The 22,274-nt window shown below is 41.2% G+C and overlaps 2 protein-coding genes across 19 annotated transcripts in view; one reads left to right on the top strand and one right to left on the bottom strand.

Annotated features, from left to right (window-relative positions):
* Positions 1 to 1,268, top strand: part of PRPF40A (pre-mRNA processing factor 40 homolog A) — a 54,956-nt gene extending 53,688 nt beyond the window's left edge. For all 9 annotated transcript variants that reach the window (XM_033400048.2, XM_033400047.2, XM_004276805.3 and 6 more), the window contains one exon: positions 233 to 1,268. In XM_033400048.2, the coding sequence (XP_033255939.1) occupies positions 233 to 325 (93 nt within the window). In that variant the 3' untranslated portion in view covers positions 326 to 1,268. The remainder of the gene's footprint in view (positions 1 to 232) is intronic.
* FMNL2 (formin like 2) overlaps positions 1,097 to 22,274 on the bottom strand; it is a 308,405-nt gene continuing 287,227 nt past the window's right edge. For 4 of the 10 annotated variants that reach the window (XM_049712702.1, XM_033400039.2, XM_049712707.1 and 1 more), the window contains 6 exons: positions 21,856 to 21,985; positions 19,360 to 19,523; positions 18,076 to 18,177; positions 15,446 to 15,544; positions 14,617 to 14,740; positions 1,097 to 9,116 (listed from right to left, as the gene is read on the bottom strand). In XM_049712702.1, the coding sequence (XP_049568659.1) occupies positions 9,007 to 9,116; positions 14,617 to 14,740; positions 15,446 to 15,544; positions 18,076 to 18,177; positions 19,360 to 19,523; positions 21,856 to 21,985 (729 nt within the window). In that variant the 3' untranslated portion in view covers positions 1,097 to 9,006. Of the gene's footprint in view, positions 9,117 to 10,975; positions 11,070 to 12,583; positions 12,710 to 14,616; positions 14,741 to 15,445; positions 15,545 to 18,075; positions 18,178 to 19,359; positions 19,524 to 21,855; positions 21,986 to 22,274 lie in introns of all 10 variants that reach the window. The other 6 variants (XM_049712703.1, XM_033400040.2, XM_049712705.1 and 3 more) reach the window with 3 other exon arrangements.

Raw genomic sequence — 22,274 nt, 5'->3', positions numbered from 1 at the left:
ACCATATAAAAGTCTCATTCTAAGTTAAGTGTCTCCCCTAATGTAACCAAGGAGTACTTAGTTAACAACCCATTGGTAGGCTTTTAGGAAAGAGATCAGTCTTCATACCCTATGATGCATTTGTTTTTGTGGAAAAGAATCCACATAGATGTGGATTCTTTTTTCAAAGGTTCATTACTAATTAACCTTTTGAGTCCTGACACAAATATAATTGTATTCGTTGTCTTTTCAGGGTAATTGGGATACTTCTGGCAGTGAACTGAGTGAAGGGGAATTGGAAAAGCGTAGAAGGACCCTTTTGGAGCAACTGGATGATGATCAATAAATTATACCAAATATGTTTACAGTATGATTTAAAGTCTAATTCAGACCAGGGATTCTATTTTAAGTTCAATTGAAATAACACTGGGTTTTAATTATATCACAGAAAAAAAAGTGCATTTAAGTATTGTTATTGTGGACTTTATAAAAAGCAAAGGAAATTGAAAATAACTTTTGATTCTGTATCAAGAATCATATTTTCATACAGTCATAACTGTCTTTCTGTGACCCTTTCATAGGGCACTGCAGAATGGATTAAAGGTGGCAATTTACTGATAACTGCAGGTGTCTCTACTTTGTTCTAAAGTCTAAGTCATGAGGTGATTTGATTTACTTTATAGAAGTTGGATTTTGAAGATATAATGAAAATTTTTTAATATCTAGTAGTACAAAAAAAGCACCAGCAACTGATAAAACTGCTTTTTTGTGCACTATCCAACTGGTTGAAGCCGATATGATCTTTTAAGGTGAACTCAGACATAGGTGTTCTTAATGGAAACCTGGTAGACCCTTAACTATAGTGGTGCTATTGAGCACTACTATAATAAAGCCACCATTATTTTTTATGAAACATCTAAATACATTTTAAAAAGGCTATTGTGAGGGCATTATTTTGAGGTGATGTTTAAAAAGTTAACATCAAATCAAATTGTAAATTAGCTTAAATATATTGCCTTAAGGACCTACTAAAGAATGTGCCACCAAACTTTAAGTGATGGTTGCAATATCCTTGTCTAAAACAAATCAATGTTGACTTAAACGATTTCTTTAACAGTTGTCTTTTTTTTTTTTTAAATCCGATCTTTCTCTTGCTTTTTTTCATTGAGGAAGTCTTTTACCTTCCCTCCTCACTGAGAAGTACTGACTTCGTGGTACACATTCTGAAGCATTTCTGATTTGAATATTTTTGTACATTTTTATCAATTATTAAATCTTCTCTTCTAGTGTGTACTAGTATTTATTTCTACTTAAACTGCTCAGCTGTAAAAAATTGTATGATCCTTTAAGGGTTAAGATACTAAAATCCCTGAAATTTTGCTTTAGCTAACCCACACAGCTAAGTTACTTTCCTTTTTTAATATTTAAGAATATTATAAATCAGTGCATTTGAGACCCCTGTATTTGTTTTTGATCTGTGAATTTCCTACAGAATACTCTAAGAAAGGCAATGGTTTGAAGTTTAGAATACTCTTTACATGCTAACTTTTGAAGGTTGGTAATGTAATTTATACTATTTTCCTTCAGTGCAGGAGATTTTTTTAAGTAAATAAGTAAATTATAGCACATAGTCTTTGGTATTATCTTAGGTATTTTTTTATTTTGGACACTTTGGGCAATCCTGTTTCAGGTTGGGATTCAGAAGAACAAAAAGTTTATTTTTCCTTCACCATCCTAATTTGAAAGTGGGACTGACCAGGATGACTCTTTTTCCATCCCTGCCCGCTTTGTTTCAATTAATCTAGCATCCACTATTGAAAGGCTCAAGGCAGGTTGGTGGGCAGGGCAGGGAGGGGGCCCTGAACTTTTCTCGCTGCCAAGTCATTTTTCTGTTGTGAAATATGACATGACTTTGTAGAAAGTGAGAGTGACTATCTTTAGAAAATGTGAAGTAACCAATTGCTTGCTTGAGGTTAGTCTCCTATTGTATATTAGAACCAAAACATATAACAACAGCTTTGGCAACAGGCAAGTTGCCTAGACTTAATTTTCAGAGGTCCCTTCGTAATGATAGTTAATATTGCTAATCATGTCAGACACTTGACATGGAAGTCAGAGTAAAATCTGCATATGATATTGGCAGAAATACTAGTGATGTTTCACAAGAGAATGTAGAATCTAAAACTTTTAATTACTTCCATGAATGATGATTTTTTTAAGTACAACTTTAAAGTTTTGATTTTTCTATTTAAATAAAAAGCTATTGATGTGGTTTAGCATGTCCTCAAATTAGATTTCTTATTTCTTATAGAGATACTGTCTTATCACAACCTCAGATCCCTACAAGACAATACAAATTCAAGTTTCCTTATAGTTAATCCATGAAAACTATTTGACCTAAAAGCGAAACTGATAAATTCTAAGGCAAAATACAACATCCTTGTTATAAAACATGTAATTGAAGTGACTCTAATTCCTTAGTGATCCCATCAAATGATACTTAGTTGCCAGAAAGATACTATGGCCTGAAGGTACAGGCAATGGGAAGATTGTTTTAAAACAGTTGTGTGTGAATATTTTTAATCCATTTGATTAGGTTTCTAAATCGTCAGTCTGGTAAAAGTTGAAATGTCTTGGAATATTGGTTAGAGTTGAACAGATATGTTAAAAATGTGTTCAAATAGGAAAGTATTGTTTATATTCAGATAAGGGGAATTTCTGCTTTTCAGTTAAGCCTCAGACTTTCAGGTAAATGTTAAGGGCTTATCTTCCCTCACTATCAATCATTAATGTTAATGAACTCTTAGATTAAATTCACTAATACATTTAATAATATCATGCTTAATAGTCAAAATCCAGAACCTCAAATATTTGATGTTTTTATTCCTCCCAGTACATAATTCCTGTGTGGGAAAATTGAATTTGTATGAAAAGTTAATGAAGTATAAAGAACTCTTTGCACCTTTCCCAACTGTATTTAAACAACGTAATACTTCTAAATAAAAGCAATGGTCCCAACATTTTTTTTTTAACACAGTGACGGCATTTCATTATCATTACCCAAAGGAGCTTCAGCATATAGATTCATGGTTTTCAACAATAAAAATACTTTTTATGCCTTGGGAGTAATACTTTTTATGCCCAGTAAATTTGAAAATGATCAAAGTATCACAGCTATTTCATCTTTTAATTTTTGCTAATTGGGCCCCATATTATCCAGCTATAAAATGAAAGGGATTGGCCTAGAGTAAAGCAGTCTTAATTCACAGCATTAAGACTGTAAAGCTTCTTGAAATATCTGTGTACATTTTTCTGGAAGGATGGTCCATAGTTTTCATTCGGTTACCAAAGGGCCTGCATCTTGTGTTAAGAAGCATTTGCCTAGATGATCCTGGTTTTCTTCGCATGTTAATGGTCACCTGAGTGCTGACTAGGCAGCCACTTTTATTTTTGCATCCAGAAAGGGGTAGCTTCTTTATTTAAGGATTTACATTTAAAACTTGGATACTTAAAAAAAAAACAAAAAAAACTTGGATACTATTTAAGAGAGAGCTGTTTCTAATCAGAGTACCCAGGGAAGAGTAATGAATGCTTTTTTTAAGAGTTTATAGGGTATTTAAGTATATTATGTAATTTAAATGTAAATCACAAAGCCAAAGAACTAAATAAGCATTTCTGAAAGCAAAATGAGGCAAAGCACGTTAATTCCTTATACCTGAAGTCAGACTTTTTCTATTCCCTTGGGGATTTCTCTCAATACTAGGTAGAATTTTCTTTTACATTTTCTACGACTCATTTTACATAAAGGAAAAAAAATAACGTCATGAGTAATTTTCATGGAACTGTGTTCTAAATCTCATGCTATGGTTCTAGTAATGGCATATAGCAGTCTAATAAATTCTTACCTTCCTTGTTAATTTCTTACCTTGCTCTTAAGTTTTTCAATTGTTTTGATGTAAATGATGGTCAGATTCCTTGGGGGCAGGGATTTCTGTTTCACTCACTGTTTTATCCTGTGAGTTAGAACAGTGCCTGGTACATACATAGTAGGCATTTACTGAGTGAATGTAAAATCTTAGTTGACAGACGTACTCACCCAGCATCCATGGTACTCGTCATCTGTTAAAGGGCTTGAAAAAGCATCGTTGCAATAAACCATACTAAACCCCAAACTAATTGAAGTACACTAAAGATAAGTTCTAGTGACTGTACCTCAATCTTAACTGTTACTTCAGAAATGTCCAAAAGCTTGTTACGTGAAAACATGAAACTTTCACGTGGTTTTAAGTAGGAAAGGCAATCCCTTGTGATGATTTGAAACATACCTTCTTTCATATCATATTCATACTACGATTACCACAGTAGTAGTTTAAAAGTAGTAACTTTTGAGGAGCTAACATTTAGCTAGATAAGAGTTGATCTAAAGGCCCTAATGGACAAAAAAAATTCCTATTTTAACTTCTGAGAAGGGGTGAATAATGGTGACAGGGCATGCACTTCAGTGTTCTTGGAGCTAACTTACAGGTGAGGTGAGAAGTGAGCAGATTTTGCTCCAGTTACCCACACACTCCCCCCTAACCCTCCAAACATTACTTGGTTTCTCTCTACCTGGCTTAAGTTCCTTAACTGCAGATTTTCTGTGCTTTTTGAACTTGCTGTATAAAAACTGCTCTTACGATTCAATATGATCTCGTTCAAGGCCACCTCATTGTTAGTGACTGGTAATTGACTATTAATTTGATGGTAATTTGTCCTAGGTTTAAGGTTGATGTTTGCATTTCACGGGAACTGGCTAACCTCGCTCCAGTTTTCATTCAGACTATGAAAGTGGCTGCCTAATCTCACATCAGATTCAAACTAAGCCATTTCTTGATGCCCTTCTTTTATGCTGTTCTTTGGGGGTATCTAAATGTGGTATTCAGAAATATCTTTTTTTTTTTGGTCCTGCCTGCAAACTTTTTTGGTAGGTGTTGATCTCTTGCCTACCTCTGCAACTAAACTGACGACTTGTTCTGAAAGGTGAGTAATAGGGGGAACAAGGTTTCTACTTTGTGTTTATAATTACCAGATTTTCTCTTATGTTCATATATTGTTCTGATGTAAAGAACATCAATTACATAAAAGTAGACCTTTTGTAAATAAATATAATTTATTAGAAAAAAATGGCATCTCTTACTAAGTTGGATTTGTGTCAGCTTTTTCCTTTAAGCACTGTCATATGCAGCAGTTCTGTGCTGTAAGATGATAGATGCCCACATTCTGTTTTCTCAGTGTAATATTTGCTTTTCTCTATAAAAAGATCAAAGAAAAGTTTGTCAACTTTCGTTCACACATTTGTTTCTTCAAGTTTTTTCTTAGAAATAGATGGGGTATTTTAGAAAAAATGGAAGATTACTCCTTTGGTATGAAGTGGGCTGATAGTATATTCACCTGTGCACACATTTCTGATAAAAACTATATTAAGGCTAAGAATTTCATAATCAAATTTAAAATTAATAGATGTGAATTATAAAGCTAATATTATGAAAGTATTACAGTGTAAAATTAGGTAATTCTACAAAATCCAATACCTTGAACCAACGAAGTCAGTGATATCAAGTTCCGTCATCTACTGAGCATTGTTGAGTCATCAGGGTCACCGGACATTCATTGCAGTGTCATTGCAGTGACTTTTAGTGGGTTAAGATTTATATTTTTAGTCACAAAGACTGGGAGAGGGAAACAAATGGACTTAACTCTGAGTCATTAGGAAATATCTTTTAAAATGGGTGCTGGGCATTCCCTTACTCTCCAGTGGTTAGGACTCCATGCTTTTCACTGCAGGGGGCGTGGGTTCATAAAACAATCCCTGGGTGGGGAACTAAGATCCCACGAGCCACACGACGCAATCAAAAACATAAACGGGGGGTGCAACTGATAAAAGATGTCCAAACCCAACCGTATCCACTTCGTTTGACCTTTCTGTAGTTTGGGTTTGAAACATTCTGAATTTGTAGCATATTAAAGATCTTACTTCCTTTACCATGAGGCACTTCTGGTACAAAAAACAATTTTTGCAGTCTTACTAACTGCAAAATTTAACTTTTTTCCCTTCTTATAAAATAAAGCTTCAACTATAAGTCTACCTTGGGGATATCACAATAAAGCGAATCACTCAAAATGTTTGGTTTTTTTGTGCATACAAGTTATGTTTACACCGTACTGTAGTCTATAGTCTATTACATGTACAATAGCATGTCTAAAAAACAATTACATGCCTTAATTAAGGAATAATTTATTGCTTAAAAACGCTAACCATCATCTAACACAGGGTTGCCACAAACCTTCAATTTATTAAAAATAAAAAATTATCTGCAAACACCATAAAACAAGGCATGCCTGTACATTGTGTAACTGTGGTGCAGTGGAAAGAGCACTGAATTGGGAACAAAGACCTAAATGCAACAATAATTCCTTAAAAGACTGATTTACGCCCCTCTAAATAAGTTGTTTTTAACCACTTGGACAGTCTCCTAAAATAAATTATAAATTTCTTTGCTTCCCTAAAAAAAATACTAAATGAATATACTAAGAAGAATATACTAAACTTTTCTGATAACTTGGAGTTATTACAAATACCAGTATGTGTGTGCAGTGGATCACACGGCTTGTATTTACCTGGCCAACCAATGTGGTCAGATGCTTGGTACTTCTGTGCAGTCCACGTGTAGCCTGTGTATATGCAACAAACATCCTCATTACAACAAATGTGGAGAGACGCAACATCTCACCAAAACAGAGTGCTATTTCTCTGGAAGTAATAAATTCATAACTAGGATTTTGGAGATACTAAATCTCAACACTAAAATACTCAACACTATCAAAATCTATTTGGTTCCTACATTCCATACAGCAAGTGATCCAGAGTTTGTAGGGGGAGGGGTTTTTCTTAAAATTTACCAAGTATATTTAGATTATGAATTCAAGCAGCAAGACATACCTGTTTGTTTCTAGAAGATAAGAGTGTACATAAAACCCCCTAAAATATAACATTGAAAGACTGCAGCATATTACAGGATAGTAGTGTAAATAGTTTATTTGCTCATATGCCATGAAAAGACCATAAAAGTAACATGAACTGCTTTTATAAAACATTTCTAATATTGCTAAGAAGCAGGCCCACTAACAGACAGAAAAGAGCATGCCAACATTATTGTCTATTTGTAGATTAATAAATAGGCAATTATTTTAACATGTTCATCAGTATTGAGCTTTGGAAAACAGCTGCTTTGTGGTGAAGGACCACCTATTTGTGTTGTATTTATGGTCAAATTGCTTTTTTCATCAAAATGAATGTTATGTTGAGTCAGACAAAATCTTGGCATGTTCTTTTTTAATGTACACATTATGAAAATGTGCTAGCAGGTGGCAGTTTAAAGTAACCTTTCTGTAAATATGCTAAAGTGAAAATGTAGTAACTGATCCCTAAACTGTCCTTGTAGTTAAATATATATTAAAAAAAAAAAAACCTATAAGTTAAAATAACATTCAGATTGTATAGCATAGGCTGATGCATTTTTAAACAATATTTACAATATTACCCCAGAGGCTTAGGTGGGAATTAAAGAGAAGTGTAAAAACCATAAAAAACTGCACCAATCTTATAGCAAAATATCTGTACATTTAAAAAGAGATATATAACTACACATTATCCAAGGGAAATGGGACCTTCACCAGAGTTCACATAAGCACAACAAAATAAGAAATTCAGTGGTTAAATACTATACAATAAACTTTACAATTAATATATTGATGTCATGTACCAAAAGGTAAGCCAGAAGCAGAATGTATATTATGAAAAGTACAAATTAGCTTCAGTCCAGTTTTTGACTTTGGAATGGATCAAGTGCCCTGCCAGAGAGGAAGGAAAAATAGCAGTGGCTTTGTTGGCCATTTAGTCCCATTACATATCACTTAAACTTAATCGTGATGTATTTCAGAAATTTAATTGCAATCCCCCATAAAGTAATCTTGGAAATGCAAGAATTTTTAGCTTTGATATATGATGCCAAATAAATCTCCAGTCTACAAAAAGAAGGGGGGAGGGGGAACCAACCCTGCCGATTGTCAGGATAATAAGGCCAGGATTCTAACACTACTCTGCTAGCAGAAGTAATCTTAAATGCTTGTTGCTAGAGCTAGTGAACCTCTCCCTGGCTAGCAAGGCACTGATTTCTATTCTCAGGATTGACCCAAAATGGTCCTCAGAAATCCTAATACTGATTACTGAGATGTTAATTTTAGTGCTAATTAATAAACATTTGCATTATTTTTTAAAAGCTGCCTCTAGCTGAAGAACACAGTACTGCAAATAAAGTCTTATACAACATCTGTGTGCCATCATATCGTCGCATTCATACCAATGAATGTCTCTCATAGGGCATCGTACCCCAGCACAGAAGCAGAATGTGAAACAAGAGTTGACTGATTCTGTGCCACTGCAATAACATGTTTGTACTTTGCTGGGGCTTGGTTATGGATAGAAGGAGTTTATCGTGTGACTTTTTCCTTCTTCCACGTTGCAAGCCCTTAAAAATACCAATTGATGGGTATGGCTGAAACACAAAATTAACTCCTTAAAAGACATGTCAGCAAAGGAAGCCCACAGCAGATGCATCCATGTTATTTACAACTTATCAGGAAACCAGGGTGGGCCATCATGGGACAATCACAATGGCAGGTAATGAATGTAATATGAATTTTACATTTTGGTTAAAAAATTGAATAACACACTGGTGTAAAAAGATACCTAATCAAATCAAATCCTATTGCTTTGATTAATCTGAGCAGGTACTTCCACTTTTAGGCACTTGTTAACAAAGGTTGAAAGGAGAGCCCATCATTTTTAAATTCCTATGTGTTTGCTAAATCTGAGCCCTTAGAATATTTTCATCTATGTTCAAGGCTGCAGTTAAATGATAGCACATAAAGTTCACATGGTCAGTTTCATTCACACACACCCTCTATTCATACAGGCAGGTCTCAGGTTCACATGGTTATTTCGGCACCATTAACAGAACGCAAGTTCTGATCATCAAAGCGCCGCCTGACACTTCTCCTCACCGCATCGGCTCGTCTGTATGGTTGGTTTCTAAGATCTGTGAAGAGGAGAGCACCAATAAGAGAAGTGGAACCTTTAATATCATGTTTCTAAGCAAGATAAAGGCCAGCTGGCAGCCAATCAAAGCAGCTTGTGTAGAAGAGTCAGCTAATGGGCCCTTCAAACTCATTGAGAATCTGAGCCAAAACATGTACTTTGCCCTCAGTATTTACAGTCAAACAAAACAGCATGTAATACTGGTGTGATTCTGGGCTCTTTTAGAAAACTATATGAGAGACTGCTTCTGTCACTGGCCAGAGTCTAGCTGAAGTCTTATTTTGAAATGTTTCTTCCATTGGAAATAGCTATTGCTTAGTAGTTATTTTTCTTTCCAGAAACCTGAATACCAACAACAACTGCAATGAATTTTAAACTGCAAAACTAATAAAACAGACTGCCCTGTCCTGTCTTATCGGAAATTTTTACCAAGGAAGGAACTTATGCTTAGTTAGCAGACACAGCTTCTATTATTTTTATTACATTAAAATTAGCTGAAGTCAGATTTTTATTTTGCGAATTAGAAACATAATACTCAACCACTGAATAAAAGTAATCACTAAATCAAAATAACACTCCATTCCTGAACATTCTTTGCTGCCACCCAAGATTTTTTTGTTTTTCATTAGAGGGGCAAGGTGGTATGGGCCCTCCAGATTCTCCAATTTGTACTGCCAATGAACAGCAGGATGCCTGACAGACAACAACAAAATGCCTCGTTGAATGAATGAATCAACCACTGCATGTCATTTCAAGCAGGCATTGTTCTAGAGGGATGAAGTGAGATGAACAGGATGAATTTTAGTATATGTAAGCACTCTTAGTGTGAAAGCATGCTTTCTTGATGAATAAGGCAGGTAGCCTAGCCAGCAGGTAGCCTCCATTTAATGGAGTCGGGACATGGTGAAAAGAAAAATAAAGCAGGCTTCATACTTTTTCCCCTTGTTTTGTTTAATTAGTTTGTATTGCCCTTTCATTAACTTAGTATTGTTGATCTCTGTTTAGAAACAGTCTTACCTTTAGAAAGGGAAACACAAATAACAGAATTAAAACAGATTTAATCTTTTTAATCCCTTCACCTACTCAGATTGAAAATGGATGGGCCATACCTGGTCCACAGAATGTTTGGCCCCCGACTTAAATTTTTAAATACGGTTTCCTGCTATTTAAATTGGTGATTAACATAAAAGCCAAGGTTTCTGGCTTCTCTTGGAAAACTGGAGGATCTTGCAGTACTGGGCCCAAATTCTAACATGGCAAAAACTGAGTGAGTGCTCAGTTAGGCACAGTCCCCACCAGCTCCTGACTCATTGGAATCTGTGACTCTGCCCTACTCCTAAATTCAAGCCAGGAATAGTTTTGCATGCCCTAATCCTCTCGAGCCTTTGCTTCCTTGCCCAGAGTGGTAAATGGAGGTCAGAATTCCATTCCTGGCTAGGGATATGCAGGGACCTGCAGTTCTGTGGTTCCTGAGTCCTCTGAGCAATTAGTTCTAAGAACCCTAATCCTTCTTCAAAGACTACAGATCATGTTCCCTGGCCAGGACTTACTCTCCATTTCTTCAGATCAAAATGGGGTTAACTGAATAACTTGAAGGCCAAGAAGGGGTAAAGGGAAGGACAGCCTAGCGCCCAAAGCAAGTATAATCATCAGCAAATACCCGTGCCCAAGCCATCACACTTGAGAACATGGAAGCAGACCAAAAAGTCCGAGAGAGAGGCTCAGCCTCACATCATTGGAATGTGAGGTACAAAGACTTCTCCCTGGTCAGACTCTCACCAGTATTACCCTCAGCCATAGATTGAAATCATTAATCTGCATACAGAGAGAGGAGGAAGCTAAGTAAAAAGTGATGCTTGCCAGCTCTGTGTATCCTCCACCACCGGTGTGCTAGAAGAAATCCTTACCCTCGAGTGAACATTTGGAAATTTAGTGATATTATTCTTCTTTAAAGCTAAACAGAAAAAAACAAAAACACAAAATGATGGTTAAGTAAAAATGGGATGAAAATGGAAAGCAATTCAACTTAGTGAATAACATTCCCGGGCATGTTAGCCAACAGAAGAAGAAAACAGGAGGCCATACTACAAGAGGTGTTAGAGAACACAAGGGAAGGGTGAGCATGTCTTCCCACCCAGCTCTCTGACCACCCAGATCCAAGCTGCTTTGAAGTTTGGCTCCAGAACAATAGTTCAGCAGCAAAACTGACAATAAACAGTAGCCAAGTAGATGACAGTTTCTAGCCTTGTTAATAAGTACTGGTGGGATAAGTACACTATAGAACAGGCAACAACACACCACATCCTTTGATATCTTCAGAGAAAGAGGAACATACATAACAAGTGCAATTCATAGAAGAGTTAACGCCACAAAATAAACATGTAACCAGTTCCATGTCAATCTCAGCATGGGAGTCAAACAATGGGTGTTTCACATACTCCAGTTAGAGTGTGTGCTTCCCTTGTTGTTATTCTAATCAACTGGGCACTACAGAGAAGTTTGTTCCTTATTTAACCATCAAGAACTAAGCCCAGGCAGTTACTTCTTGGGAAAGTTATTATTTCCGGTGCCCCCATCTTGACCAAAGGAGCAGATCCAGATATGATCTCATCACAGAAGAAATGCTCGGGGTTTGACATGGAACAGAGCCACCAGTGAAGAAGCATGAATGAGATAAGACAGTGGGAGCTCCTAAGCCTTTGTTCTCATTTCTTGCTTTGCAGCCTTGCTCCAACATGGAATTGCTGATAGCTGAAATTTGGGCATGACACTCGGAAAAGAGGTGAGTATAAAGCTATAGATTGCCTATATCAGCTTATACAGGCTTTCTAGGTCAAAAGAGCTCCCTGAGTTTAGCTTGTACCATGAGCTCCACCACACTGTGGATGATGGCTACAGACTATATAAGACCGTTAAGAGAGACCCAATTTAAAGCTGTGTGTAGTTCACAGCTCCTTCTGCAAATCATTTTGCAACTTTAGAGCACCTTGTATTCCTGAGAGTTTGTATAGCAGCTCATTTTACTATCAAAGCATGCTAAGTACAAAAAGGTTGGTTTAATATCTGTAAATCTATTCAAACACACTAAGTGCTCCGTAAGTGTTAGGTATAGTAATTACTGTTATTAATGACTGTCATTTTGTGTTCAAACATATTAGCCCCCAATTCTTAAAAGCAACCTAGTTGGTCCCAATCCTGACTCTCAAAGAAGTGTTTTATTTCAGTGTTTTCTGAAAATTTCTATAAGTAATTGTATTAATTCAACTCGCACACACCATCACAGCCATGTGGATTCATAGATGTATTGAAAGTGCTAGTGAGTAAGCGGTTATGACTGAAATGCAAAACCATGCAGTGTGAAGACAACATAAAATACAACATGATGGAGATGGCAATTCCATGCTAGGATGTTGGGTGGCCCTGACACACAAACAGAGGGTCATTAGGGGTCAAAAAATCTGTAGCAACCTTTTAAGAGCACCAGGTGAGAAAGAGTAATAGTTTAGTAATGGTATTCCTCAGTGAGAACAGGTTCGCAGAAAAATCGAGAGCCACGCTTGGCGGTGCGAGCAGTAAAGGGCACAGTCTTCAGCACTGCATCGAAAATGACAGCCAAACAAGACAAACAGAAGAGAGTAAGAAGCCAAGGTCTACTGCATTAGTACACGGTTAGTGCTTTGTTAATCATACCTGGGGTAAGGGTGGCAGAGGTGAGCAGGAAGGGTGTAAGGCAATATATACCCAAGTGAGCTAATACAGCCTAGAAGAGCTACTCAGTTTTTACTCAGTCTGGGATAGAACATGGAAAATAGTCCAAGGAGAAAAAAAAATCTGCTCCACAGACAGATATTCATTTACCTCCTATGGCATATCAGGTCAGACAAACAGAAACTGTACATTTCACAAGCCAGGTGTCACTAAGCTGGAGAACAGACTGATGAAAATGGCACTCTAAGTTCTTCATGTGCCACGGCTGGATGCTTCTCTACCTACAAGTCAATCTTACTGTGGCCCTGAGGCTAAGCGGTGCCACCCAAGGAGATCTGTTCCTGCTCCCGCTCATAGCAGAGCTGCTCCCTCAATGTGGGAGAGGCAAGGAGAGAGGCTAAACAAGGAAGCTTTATCTGGGAGCCATCTGCAAGCCACTGCAGGGTGAACACAGACACGGGCGGGCACAAATGTACAGAACACATGTGCACCCTATGTAGAGACCCATCCCACTGCTTACACTGGTTTACTCTGGGCAAGGAACTCTTTATTGACTTCCGTTTTAGTGATTTATTCACGCATTTTATTTCCTTGGGTCTGAGCTGATGAAAGAAATCTGATTTGGGCAGTTGGGGATCCCTATTTCCAATGCTGACTAAGCTATTCACAAGAAATGAGAAGTCAAAAGGCTAAGAGTTATATTTTTTTAAAACTTAGGACAATTGAGGAAATGTGAATAATGACTAGCTATTTGATATTAAGGAACTCTTAGTTTGGGAGGTGTGTGATAATGGTCTTATAGGTATGCTTGTTTGCTTTATTAAAGAGTCCTTATCTTTTGAAGATATATGTGGAAATATTTCCAGATGAAATTGTATGTCTTGGATTTGCTTCAAAATAATTCCAGAGGTTAGGGGGTGGGGAGTAGGTAGAAGCAGACGTATAACAAGATTGGCCATGAGTTGAAAACTATTCATGGGTGAAGGGTACGTGGGAATTCATCATACTAATCTCTATACTTTTGCGTAACATTTCCTACAAGAGAAGTTTTAAGTACCTTGGAAGCTGATAAACAGTATTCCTATGCAACAAATGTGAAAGGAAAGTCACTTGTAGCCACTGCCCCAAATTATTGCCCTGATCCTTAAGAGGGAATGCAGAAACTCAGAAGAACTGGTTCGAGCAGCAGGCATTAGGCTACAACTTAATCAGACAAGAACCAATCTGGGTTAGGCACCATTCCTAGCTGAGAGAATGACCATCCCCCAACCCTGGGCTTCTGGCCTGTTGGTCTATCTGCATGAAAGCACCAGCTCCTGATTTCCTAATATCTTCACTTACTTTGAGTGCGTAAAAAGGCTTTTAAAGAGCATGTTGGAAAAGCATGTGTTGACTGTGCTTAGTACAGTATGGGTCCTGTCCATAGTAGTTATTAATCAGGCAGGTGGGTAGGAGTGGTCATGAGGGAGAAAATGGAGCATGGTGACAAATCGAAGACAACGGAAACATCATTAGGAAAAGGAGCCCTGGTGAAATCTACAGGGTTCCAATGATATTGAGAAACAGAGATTTTTTTCAGAGAGAGTGTTGGGGTTCTTTGACAGGCAGTATACAGGCTACTATAAACATACTTCAAATACTAGCATGGAGTTTCTCTGTAGTTCTGGATCTGAATAAAATCAACTGAAGAACTTGTAAACCCTGGACAAAATCGGTAGCATAATCTGTAAATGGCCTAGTAACGGTGAGGCCAGTGGGATCTCCATGGGCCACAATGAGAAAATAGCCTTTACCTGTGATAATATCTTCAATGGCACCATCCTTTCCTTCGTATACGTGTCTATTATCTTTAACTTGTCGCCTTCTTAACTCCGCAATTAATTCTTGCTGCTGCCTCTTTGATTTGTGGGAAGGAGACTGAGAAGAAAGAAGAATGGCAGAGATTAGTGGGACCAGCACCCACTGGAGGTTTGAGAAAATCCAAAATGTGTCTGAGCATTTTGTTACTAACAAGCAGCCTCAGTCCGAAACACAAACAGCACCAACCCAAACATTCTGCTCAGCAGAGGAAAACTCAGAAAGCTTCTAGGAAGAAAAGCTTTTGCACTAAAGAACGCACAAAACTGGCAGCAATGGGAAGGCTGGACTCTATGGCAACAAGAGGCAGCTGGTAATAACCAGTGACTTGTTAACCTTTGGTCCAGAGGATCCTGAGGAAGAATTCTTCGACCTGCCAGCCTTCGTGGTCTTCACCTATGTTGTTTCCCTCCATAGAATGCTCCCTCCCGTTCCCAGAGAAGCCCTCCCACTATCAAGGCCAGCATCAATGGCGACCCCGTGAAGCCTTCCTGTCCCGGGACACTGAGCCGTCCAATCATCAGGTTACCCGGGACAGCCTCTCTGTGTATCCAACTGAGATTTAAGTTCCCGATCTCTATAAACTTGGAAATGCCACACAAACATGCTCTCGGCCCCATTCCAGTGACTGCTGAACAAAATAACGAATGAACAAGTGTCCATCTGCCAAGTTTCCAAGGCCTAGAAGGAAGCGGAAGGCATCCTGTGCAAATCTGGCTTTCTGGCCTCTTGACGGCTCCATCTCAGGAGCCTGGCACACCTCACCTTTGGGTCCTGCTGCTCGAGCAGAGCTTCCTGCTCCAGGAGTTTCTCCATCAGCGCTTGTTCCTGCTTTTTCCTCAGCTCGTTTTCCTCTTCTGCTTGCTGGGTAAAATCAAAAGTGGCAGAAGATTATGTCAGTGGAAATGCCAGCAGTCAAGATTTTTAGAAGCCATTCTTAGAGAGTCCTTGGTTAGCCAGGAATTAGAGTTAAGGGAAGGTTTGGAAGATCTACACTATGTGCCTGATTCTAGGTTTTGCTGTCGGTCTATATCACACCTCTTCATAACCTAGTAGTTGAGATTCACCCCCTTCCAGAGAATTCCTTTCCTGATGGTTCTCCCCCCACTCAGGCTGCTTCTCAGCCTCCATACCATATATATCGGGGTAACTCCCCTTTTGGCAGCTCTGCTCAGTGATTTTCATGTGAGATTGTTTTTCTTACAGAATCTTTCCCCCTCCCTACAGCTTCTCTGAAAGGAGGGTCTCAGATTCCTCTCCTTTTGCCCATCGTTAGGGGAAAACCTCCATTCCCTTGCCTCTTGTTTCCTCAGGAGCTTCACCAAGTTGACACTCCTGGCCTTTCTTCCCACAGCTCACTCATTTCCAAGGGAGGCAGTGACAAGTGTGATGAATTAGGGACAAGGAATCCAACAGGCCGACCTCAGCTCAGCCCCGCGGGGCATCCCCTCTTTTGAAGCCAGCCTCCTTAAAGCAACTTCCAATAGTCTAGCTGTGCACTGGTAAGTCTTCTAATTCAGGGCCGAAGGGTAAGCTCACAGAGACACACCCTGTCCTCCAATCCAACTTTTGTCAGTAATAAAGTTTACGTTTTCATCTCTGTTGCTTTTGTCTCATTTCATTTTGGTTCAAACTCAGGAAGGGAAATGACAGATGACATCCTAAAACCCTAACATCTGCCCATCAAGTCCCTGGGTCAGTGACAGGCTGGGCAGTTATTCACTATGTAATATGTTAGGGCAAACAGAACATCCTGCCACGTCCCTGCCTGATAAGCGTCTCACACAGCCAGCGAACAGGACCCCGGGGAGAAATGATAACGTGGAAGGAGCACCTGATGGGCTCTGACCTGTCACACCCCACGGACCAGCTTCTCTTTTTCCTCTGCTCTATGCACGACCCCGCTGAAGGGCCAGACTTGGAGACCAAACAGCGGCACTTCCCAGCTTGTATTATACAATTTAAAAACAGCATATATTTTCTTTTGAGACCTTAGACTTACAATTTATTTATTTATTTATTTTTTGCGGTACGTGGGCCTCTCACTGTTGTGGCCTCTCCCGTTGCGGAGCACAGGCTCCGGATGCGCAGGCTCAGTGGCCATGGCTCACGGGCCCAGCTGCTCTGCGGCATGTGGGATCTTCCCAGACCAGGGCACGAACCCGTGTCCCCTGCGTCAGCAGGCGGACTCTCAACCACTGCGCCACCAGGGAAGCCCTAGACTTACAATTTTTTTTTAGTGAAGAAGCATGGTCCCAGCTCATACCAAGAGCTACCTTGAGTCATCTCGGTAGCACATCAGGGGACCCCAGAGCACCACAGCCAGCAGCCCTGGTGACAGTGCTTCTTATTGCTCATGGCCCCCAGGCTCTCGCACATGGGCTTGGTGCTGTATTTGTGTTCATCCTCGCTGCCAGGGACACTTTCTTTTTGCTTGTGATATCACTGCTACACTAAGCCATGCTGAGAGAAGATGGCTAAATATCGCAACCTTGTGAGTTTCAAGTAAAAGGCCCAAGGATGGTTCTCCAATGCCATCAGATGATGGTGAAGTGACCCACTGTTTCCAATCACGTTTCTCAAAGATGTCCACAGCCCTGCTGCATCCCTCCCCGCTCCACAATCACAATCCTCCTTCCTAGACCAACATTACCCAGCTTATACATAGACAAGCCTGGAGAACACAGATCGCAATGTCTCCTAAGAGCACTGAAGTCCCCTCATGCCCTGCCCTCCTTGTCCTCCTTTCTCAAGGGACAAATTCTTCGGACACAGATCTTTCTGGGTCACACGCTTTTTCAAGACCACGGTCCCGGATTATGTCATAGAAGGCCTCCCATTTAAAGGAAGGGCCATTATGGGTCCAGATGAAGAAACAGGGATCAACTGTCCTTCCTAGAGCCATCTTTTGGTCCACACTAGAGAAATGTTGGTGCAGAGGCCCACGGGCCTGGGCAGAGCTACGACACAAGCAGCCTCTCCCTGACCTCAGCGACAGTGCCGCTGCCACAGGCCAGGGCTCACTCCTTCTACCCTTTACCCACTCAACAACTCCACGGGAGGCCTGGGTTTCTCAGTCCTTCAACCTGCCTGCGAGGGTCAACAGTCAACGGGGCAGCCGTGGGTCCTGGATCTCACTTTCCCACAGGCAGCCAAGAGCTTATGTTTGGGGGCTGAGTCCCCAGCTGGCCGGGTAGAGACAGGGAGCATGACGGGCTGAGGGCCTCAGGAGCAGGGCCAGAGACCGCTGTCTCGTCCTCACCACCCATATCTGCTGCCCGAAGGCACAGGGGAGGTCTCTGCGGAGCCACCGAGACCCAGACACAGCTCGAGGAGGGCACCCACTCGAGAAGTAATGTCAAGGAAGGCTTGACAGAAACCAGGCTCCTGCTTACCTTATAGGCTTTCACAAACCGGACAAAGACGGGAAAGAAGACAGAGGGTGGTGTCGTCTTGGGGTTTTCTCCAAAATACTTCACCACATCATCGAAGGCATCCTGTGAAGAAGCGAATTTCTCTTGAATGTCATTTTTCCAGCATTTGAACTCGGCACTCTGGGAGAAGAGCTGCAGCATCTCCCACAGGTCTCTGGCCTCCATCCTCCCTCACCTCCCACAATTCTCTACAGCCTGTGTTTCCTCCCAACACCCAAAGGCAACCAGAAGAATGCAACACTGCTACACTGGGACCTCCTGCCACTTCTACACCACACACACACACACACACACACACACACACACACACACACGAATGAGGAACTACTCCTTTCAAAAGCGTCCTAAAGCCATGGGAAGACTCCTTAAAGCCAACCAGGTTAGAAGGGACCTTAGAAGTTTGTTCAGACTCTAGATCCCAGCTCACTGCTTCAATGCTCCTTACCGTAGCCACTCACTCACTCAAGTCTCTGCTTGAACCTTCCCGGGACACAAGGAAGCCAGCCTCACAAGGGAACCATCCCACCACGTCTGCTTCCTGAGTTTCCACAACCTCTGCCTTCCCTTCTGGTGTACAGTCCATTCTGGCTGCTTCTCAGGTGTGTAAACTTGACCCCCAGTGTGGTATAAGATTTCAAGGTCAAGGCCTCCTGGAACCCAACATACTGGGGAACACTGCTGTGCTGAGCACAGGCCTACCACACGTTGGTTGAAGTGAACACAGGACCCACAATAAAGGGAGCCTAGGAGTGGAAGGGGAGGGGGCGGGGAGGGCCTCTAGAGAAAACGGTGAAGACCTCAAATTAGAAGAGACAATGAGAGCACAGGGGCATCTCCAGGTACAAAATGCAGAAAGATCCCCATCCCCCTTAATAACAGCTACATAAGAAATCTACCCTATGGGGCTTCCCTGATGGCGCAGTGGTTGAGAGTCCACCTGCCGATGCAGGGGACACGGGTTCGTGCCCCGGTCCGGGAAGATCCCACATGACGTGGCGCGGCTGGGCCCGTGAGCCATGGCCGCTGAGCCTGCGCGTCCGGAGCCTGTGCTCCGCAACGGGAGAGGCCACAACAGTGAGAAGCCTGTGTACCGCAAAAAAAATTTAAAAAAAAAACAAAGAAATCTACCCTCAGCAGACAGAGGACAATTCCCCCTCCGCCCCCAGAGCCTGGGCCAGCACCCCAGGTGGCTTTAACGGATCCAATCCCTTCTTCTTCATGGGTGTTGGGGGCACAGACACTCACCTGTGCAATCTTGGCATCATCCTGCAGCTTCTTCAGCTTTCCCTCATTGTTGAGGATGAACTCCTTCAGCAGTGTGTTGTGGTCATGCATGGTGTACTCCCTCTTGGTCAAGTCCATGCCCCTCTGCAGCTCCTTGACGTCCAGTAAAACATTCTCAAGGGAGACTGAAGTAGAGAAAGCAATGTCCCCGTGACTTCAGCCAGGAAAGTCAAAGCCACGGTGAGTCTGGCTGATGAGCCAAGTTCTCAGTGGGTTTCTAGGGTTACGCAAGGCCCTTAGATCTAGTCTCCGGCCTTCAGTGCAGACATCCTTTAATAGGAATAATTTACTAAGTGCTCACCATCAAGCACTGCATTAAATCCTTCACATGCACTAATTCAGTTGCACCACTAGCCCATGTTGCCAACGAGGAAAAGCAACACAAAGAGGTTATGTGGGCTGCCCTAGGTGACACAGCTAGGAAGTGGCAGAGATGGAGTTTGGATAACCAGCACGGATCCCAAATCCTGTGCTTGTTCCCAACTATTGCATTTCTCTTACTGGAGATGATAACCTATTGGTTGGCCTGTAGGGTTAGAGGTTCCTTAACTGACAGGCCCAAGAGCTTATCCTCTACCTGACTCTTTGAACTCCTCTGCATTTCTGTGGCTCTCCAGCAGGGGGTAGCATTTTACCTATTGAATTTTTAGCTGTACTGTCCACAGGGACCCAAAGCAACTCTGACCAGCTTCTTTTTGCTAAACAACCCTTCCGTGCGTCAGAAGGGGTTATTAGCACAAACCTTTCCATCTGCAGTGTGGCCACCCACCCAGAGTGGATTCACTCCGGCAGCCTCCTGCAGGAGGTCTGGGCGCCACCTCTGGCTCCCCACTGCCTGACGCAGCTCTGCACATGGATGGATTACGGAACAACGTAGCATGCTTTTCCCTCACTAGACCCACACTGTTATTCATCTTTGACTCCTCAGTGCTTAGGCCTGTGCCAAGTACAAAGCAGAAACTCAGAAAGGTTCACTGGATAAAGGAAGGATTGAGTAAATAAATGAGTGAAGGGTAATGGAATCCATGTCAGCACACCTGGGCCCCAGAGTGAGAATACAGAAAACAAGTCAGCCAGAGAGCACCTCAATCTCCCCATTTTCCTCCACTGACTTTTCTGAAATGACACTTTGGGGGAATCTCATTCGGGCCAAACAAAATGTGCTATAGGAAAATTTTTTTTAACTTTTTTTCTTAATTAGAATGGTGATGCTAAAGAACCCCTCATTTAGACAAAGGGAAACTTGAAAGGAGGAAAACCACTCTACCAGAAGAGAAATCCTGGTAACTGCCTAAGTAAGCCCCAAGCCCTCAGTAGGTCTGGCACGGCCTGCGCTGCACAGTCCTCTGTAGTCAAAATATCATTTCCTCCTGCCTCTCAGCCTCCTCTAGGGCTTCAGCAGCGTCTATCCCAGTAACAGGGCACCATCTCATTCATTAATTCACTCATTCATTTGTTCCCAACCATCAATTTGCCAGGAGCTAAGGAAATTATAAAGATAAATAAAATGATTATACCCATACATGAACAGGTTGCAGTGGACATGCAAAATGTTGTGATAAAATTTATTATATCTTGTATGAGAGGCTTGTATGGAATGCTCTTGAGTAAGAACACAGAAGCAGCAGCCATTTACTCTGAGGAAGGCAGAGAAAGTCTTGCCCTCAGAGATTCAATTCGCTAAGTCTGGGGTAGGTCTCAGGAATACAAATTTACAATAAACACTGGCTGCTTAAGATCATCATTTGAGAATCACAGCCTGTATCCAACTCCGAGGTCAATCTGCATCTTGTTCCTTTTTCTAGGCTAATGTTCTTTTGAGAGGATGTGGTACACTGGACAACATACCATATGAGAAGACTATCTGAGTTCAAGTTCTGTTTCTATCGTTTTCTACCCATGTGACCTTGGGCAAGGCATTTAATCTATAAAAATGTCAGTTTTTTTCATCTGTAACAGTACAGCCCAACTATCTCAGAGCAGCCGATGATTTAAATGAGAAAATGCATGACTGTCATAGCAAAGTAACAACCAAGAAGTACTGATAATTTAACTTGTGCTCAGGCTAAACACAAAATGTTTAGAACGGCCACACCTGAGCAAATGGGACAGCACAAAATCTAATTCAAGTGTTTGTTGAGGGGGGTGAGTCTCAGAGTCTCTCCTTTCAAATGACAGCAACAGAATAAAAAGGGCAACAGATGGAAGAGGGAAGGCACATGAAGCCCAAAGACCTGGATCTTTATAAAGAGAACACTGTCCTCTTCACGTCCATGTTTGTTATTGCTCCCAGGCGCGGGCAACACCAGAGGCGATGTGTTTCAGCTCAGAGCCTCTGACGTTTTAGCCTCCCCTTTGTAGAGGGGTTCTGAAGAGTGTTGTTTAAGCAGGGAAGGGTTCCCCCATGATTCAAGGCATTCATACCCAAGAGTAACATTAAGAGCTGAAATCAAGTACCTGAGGCAGCTTTCTCCACGTAATGAAGCTCATTATAAAATAGGGACACTTGGTGATATTTTTCTTTCACGACATTGGATATATAGTGCAACAGTGTTTGCTTTCGGTCCGTTGACTTTGTATCTAAGAGCTGAAAACCAAAGGGGATGAGGGTTAGAGTAACAGATGATGGGAGAGTTACCTGCCAGATGATGCTCCCCCGCTCAGGATAAATACCTGAGCACAGGTGCCCCAGAGCGGAGAGAAAACATTCCCACAGGAGAGTCAGCTCTGTTCTCGGGTGAACCAGCCCATGGATTATTAAGTGACAAGAGGACTTCCTGACCAGGGGACACGCTCAACTTTAGGGACGACTCTAAGCATGAGAGCTGTTCACGCGTCTCTCCTCACGTGAACTCCCCGCCCCCACCTGCTCCACC

Source organism: Orcinus orca, chromosome 7 (genome assembly GCF_937001465.1).
Source record: "Orcinus orca chromosome 7, mOrcOrc1.1, whole genome shotgun sequence".
NCBI lineage: Eukaryota > Metazoa > Chordata > Mammalia > Artiodactyla > Delphinidae > Orcinus > Orcinus orca.
Note: the sequence above shows the minus strand (reverse complement) of the source record. Positions and strands in the feature narration are given on the sequence as shown.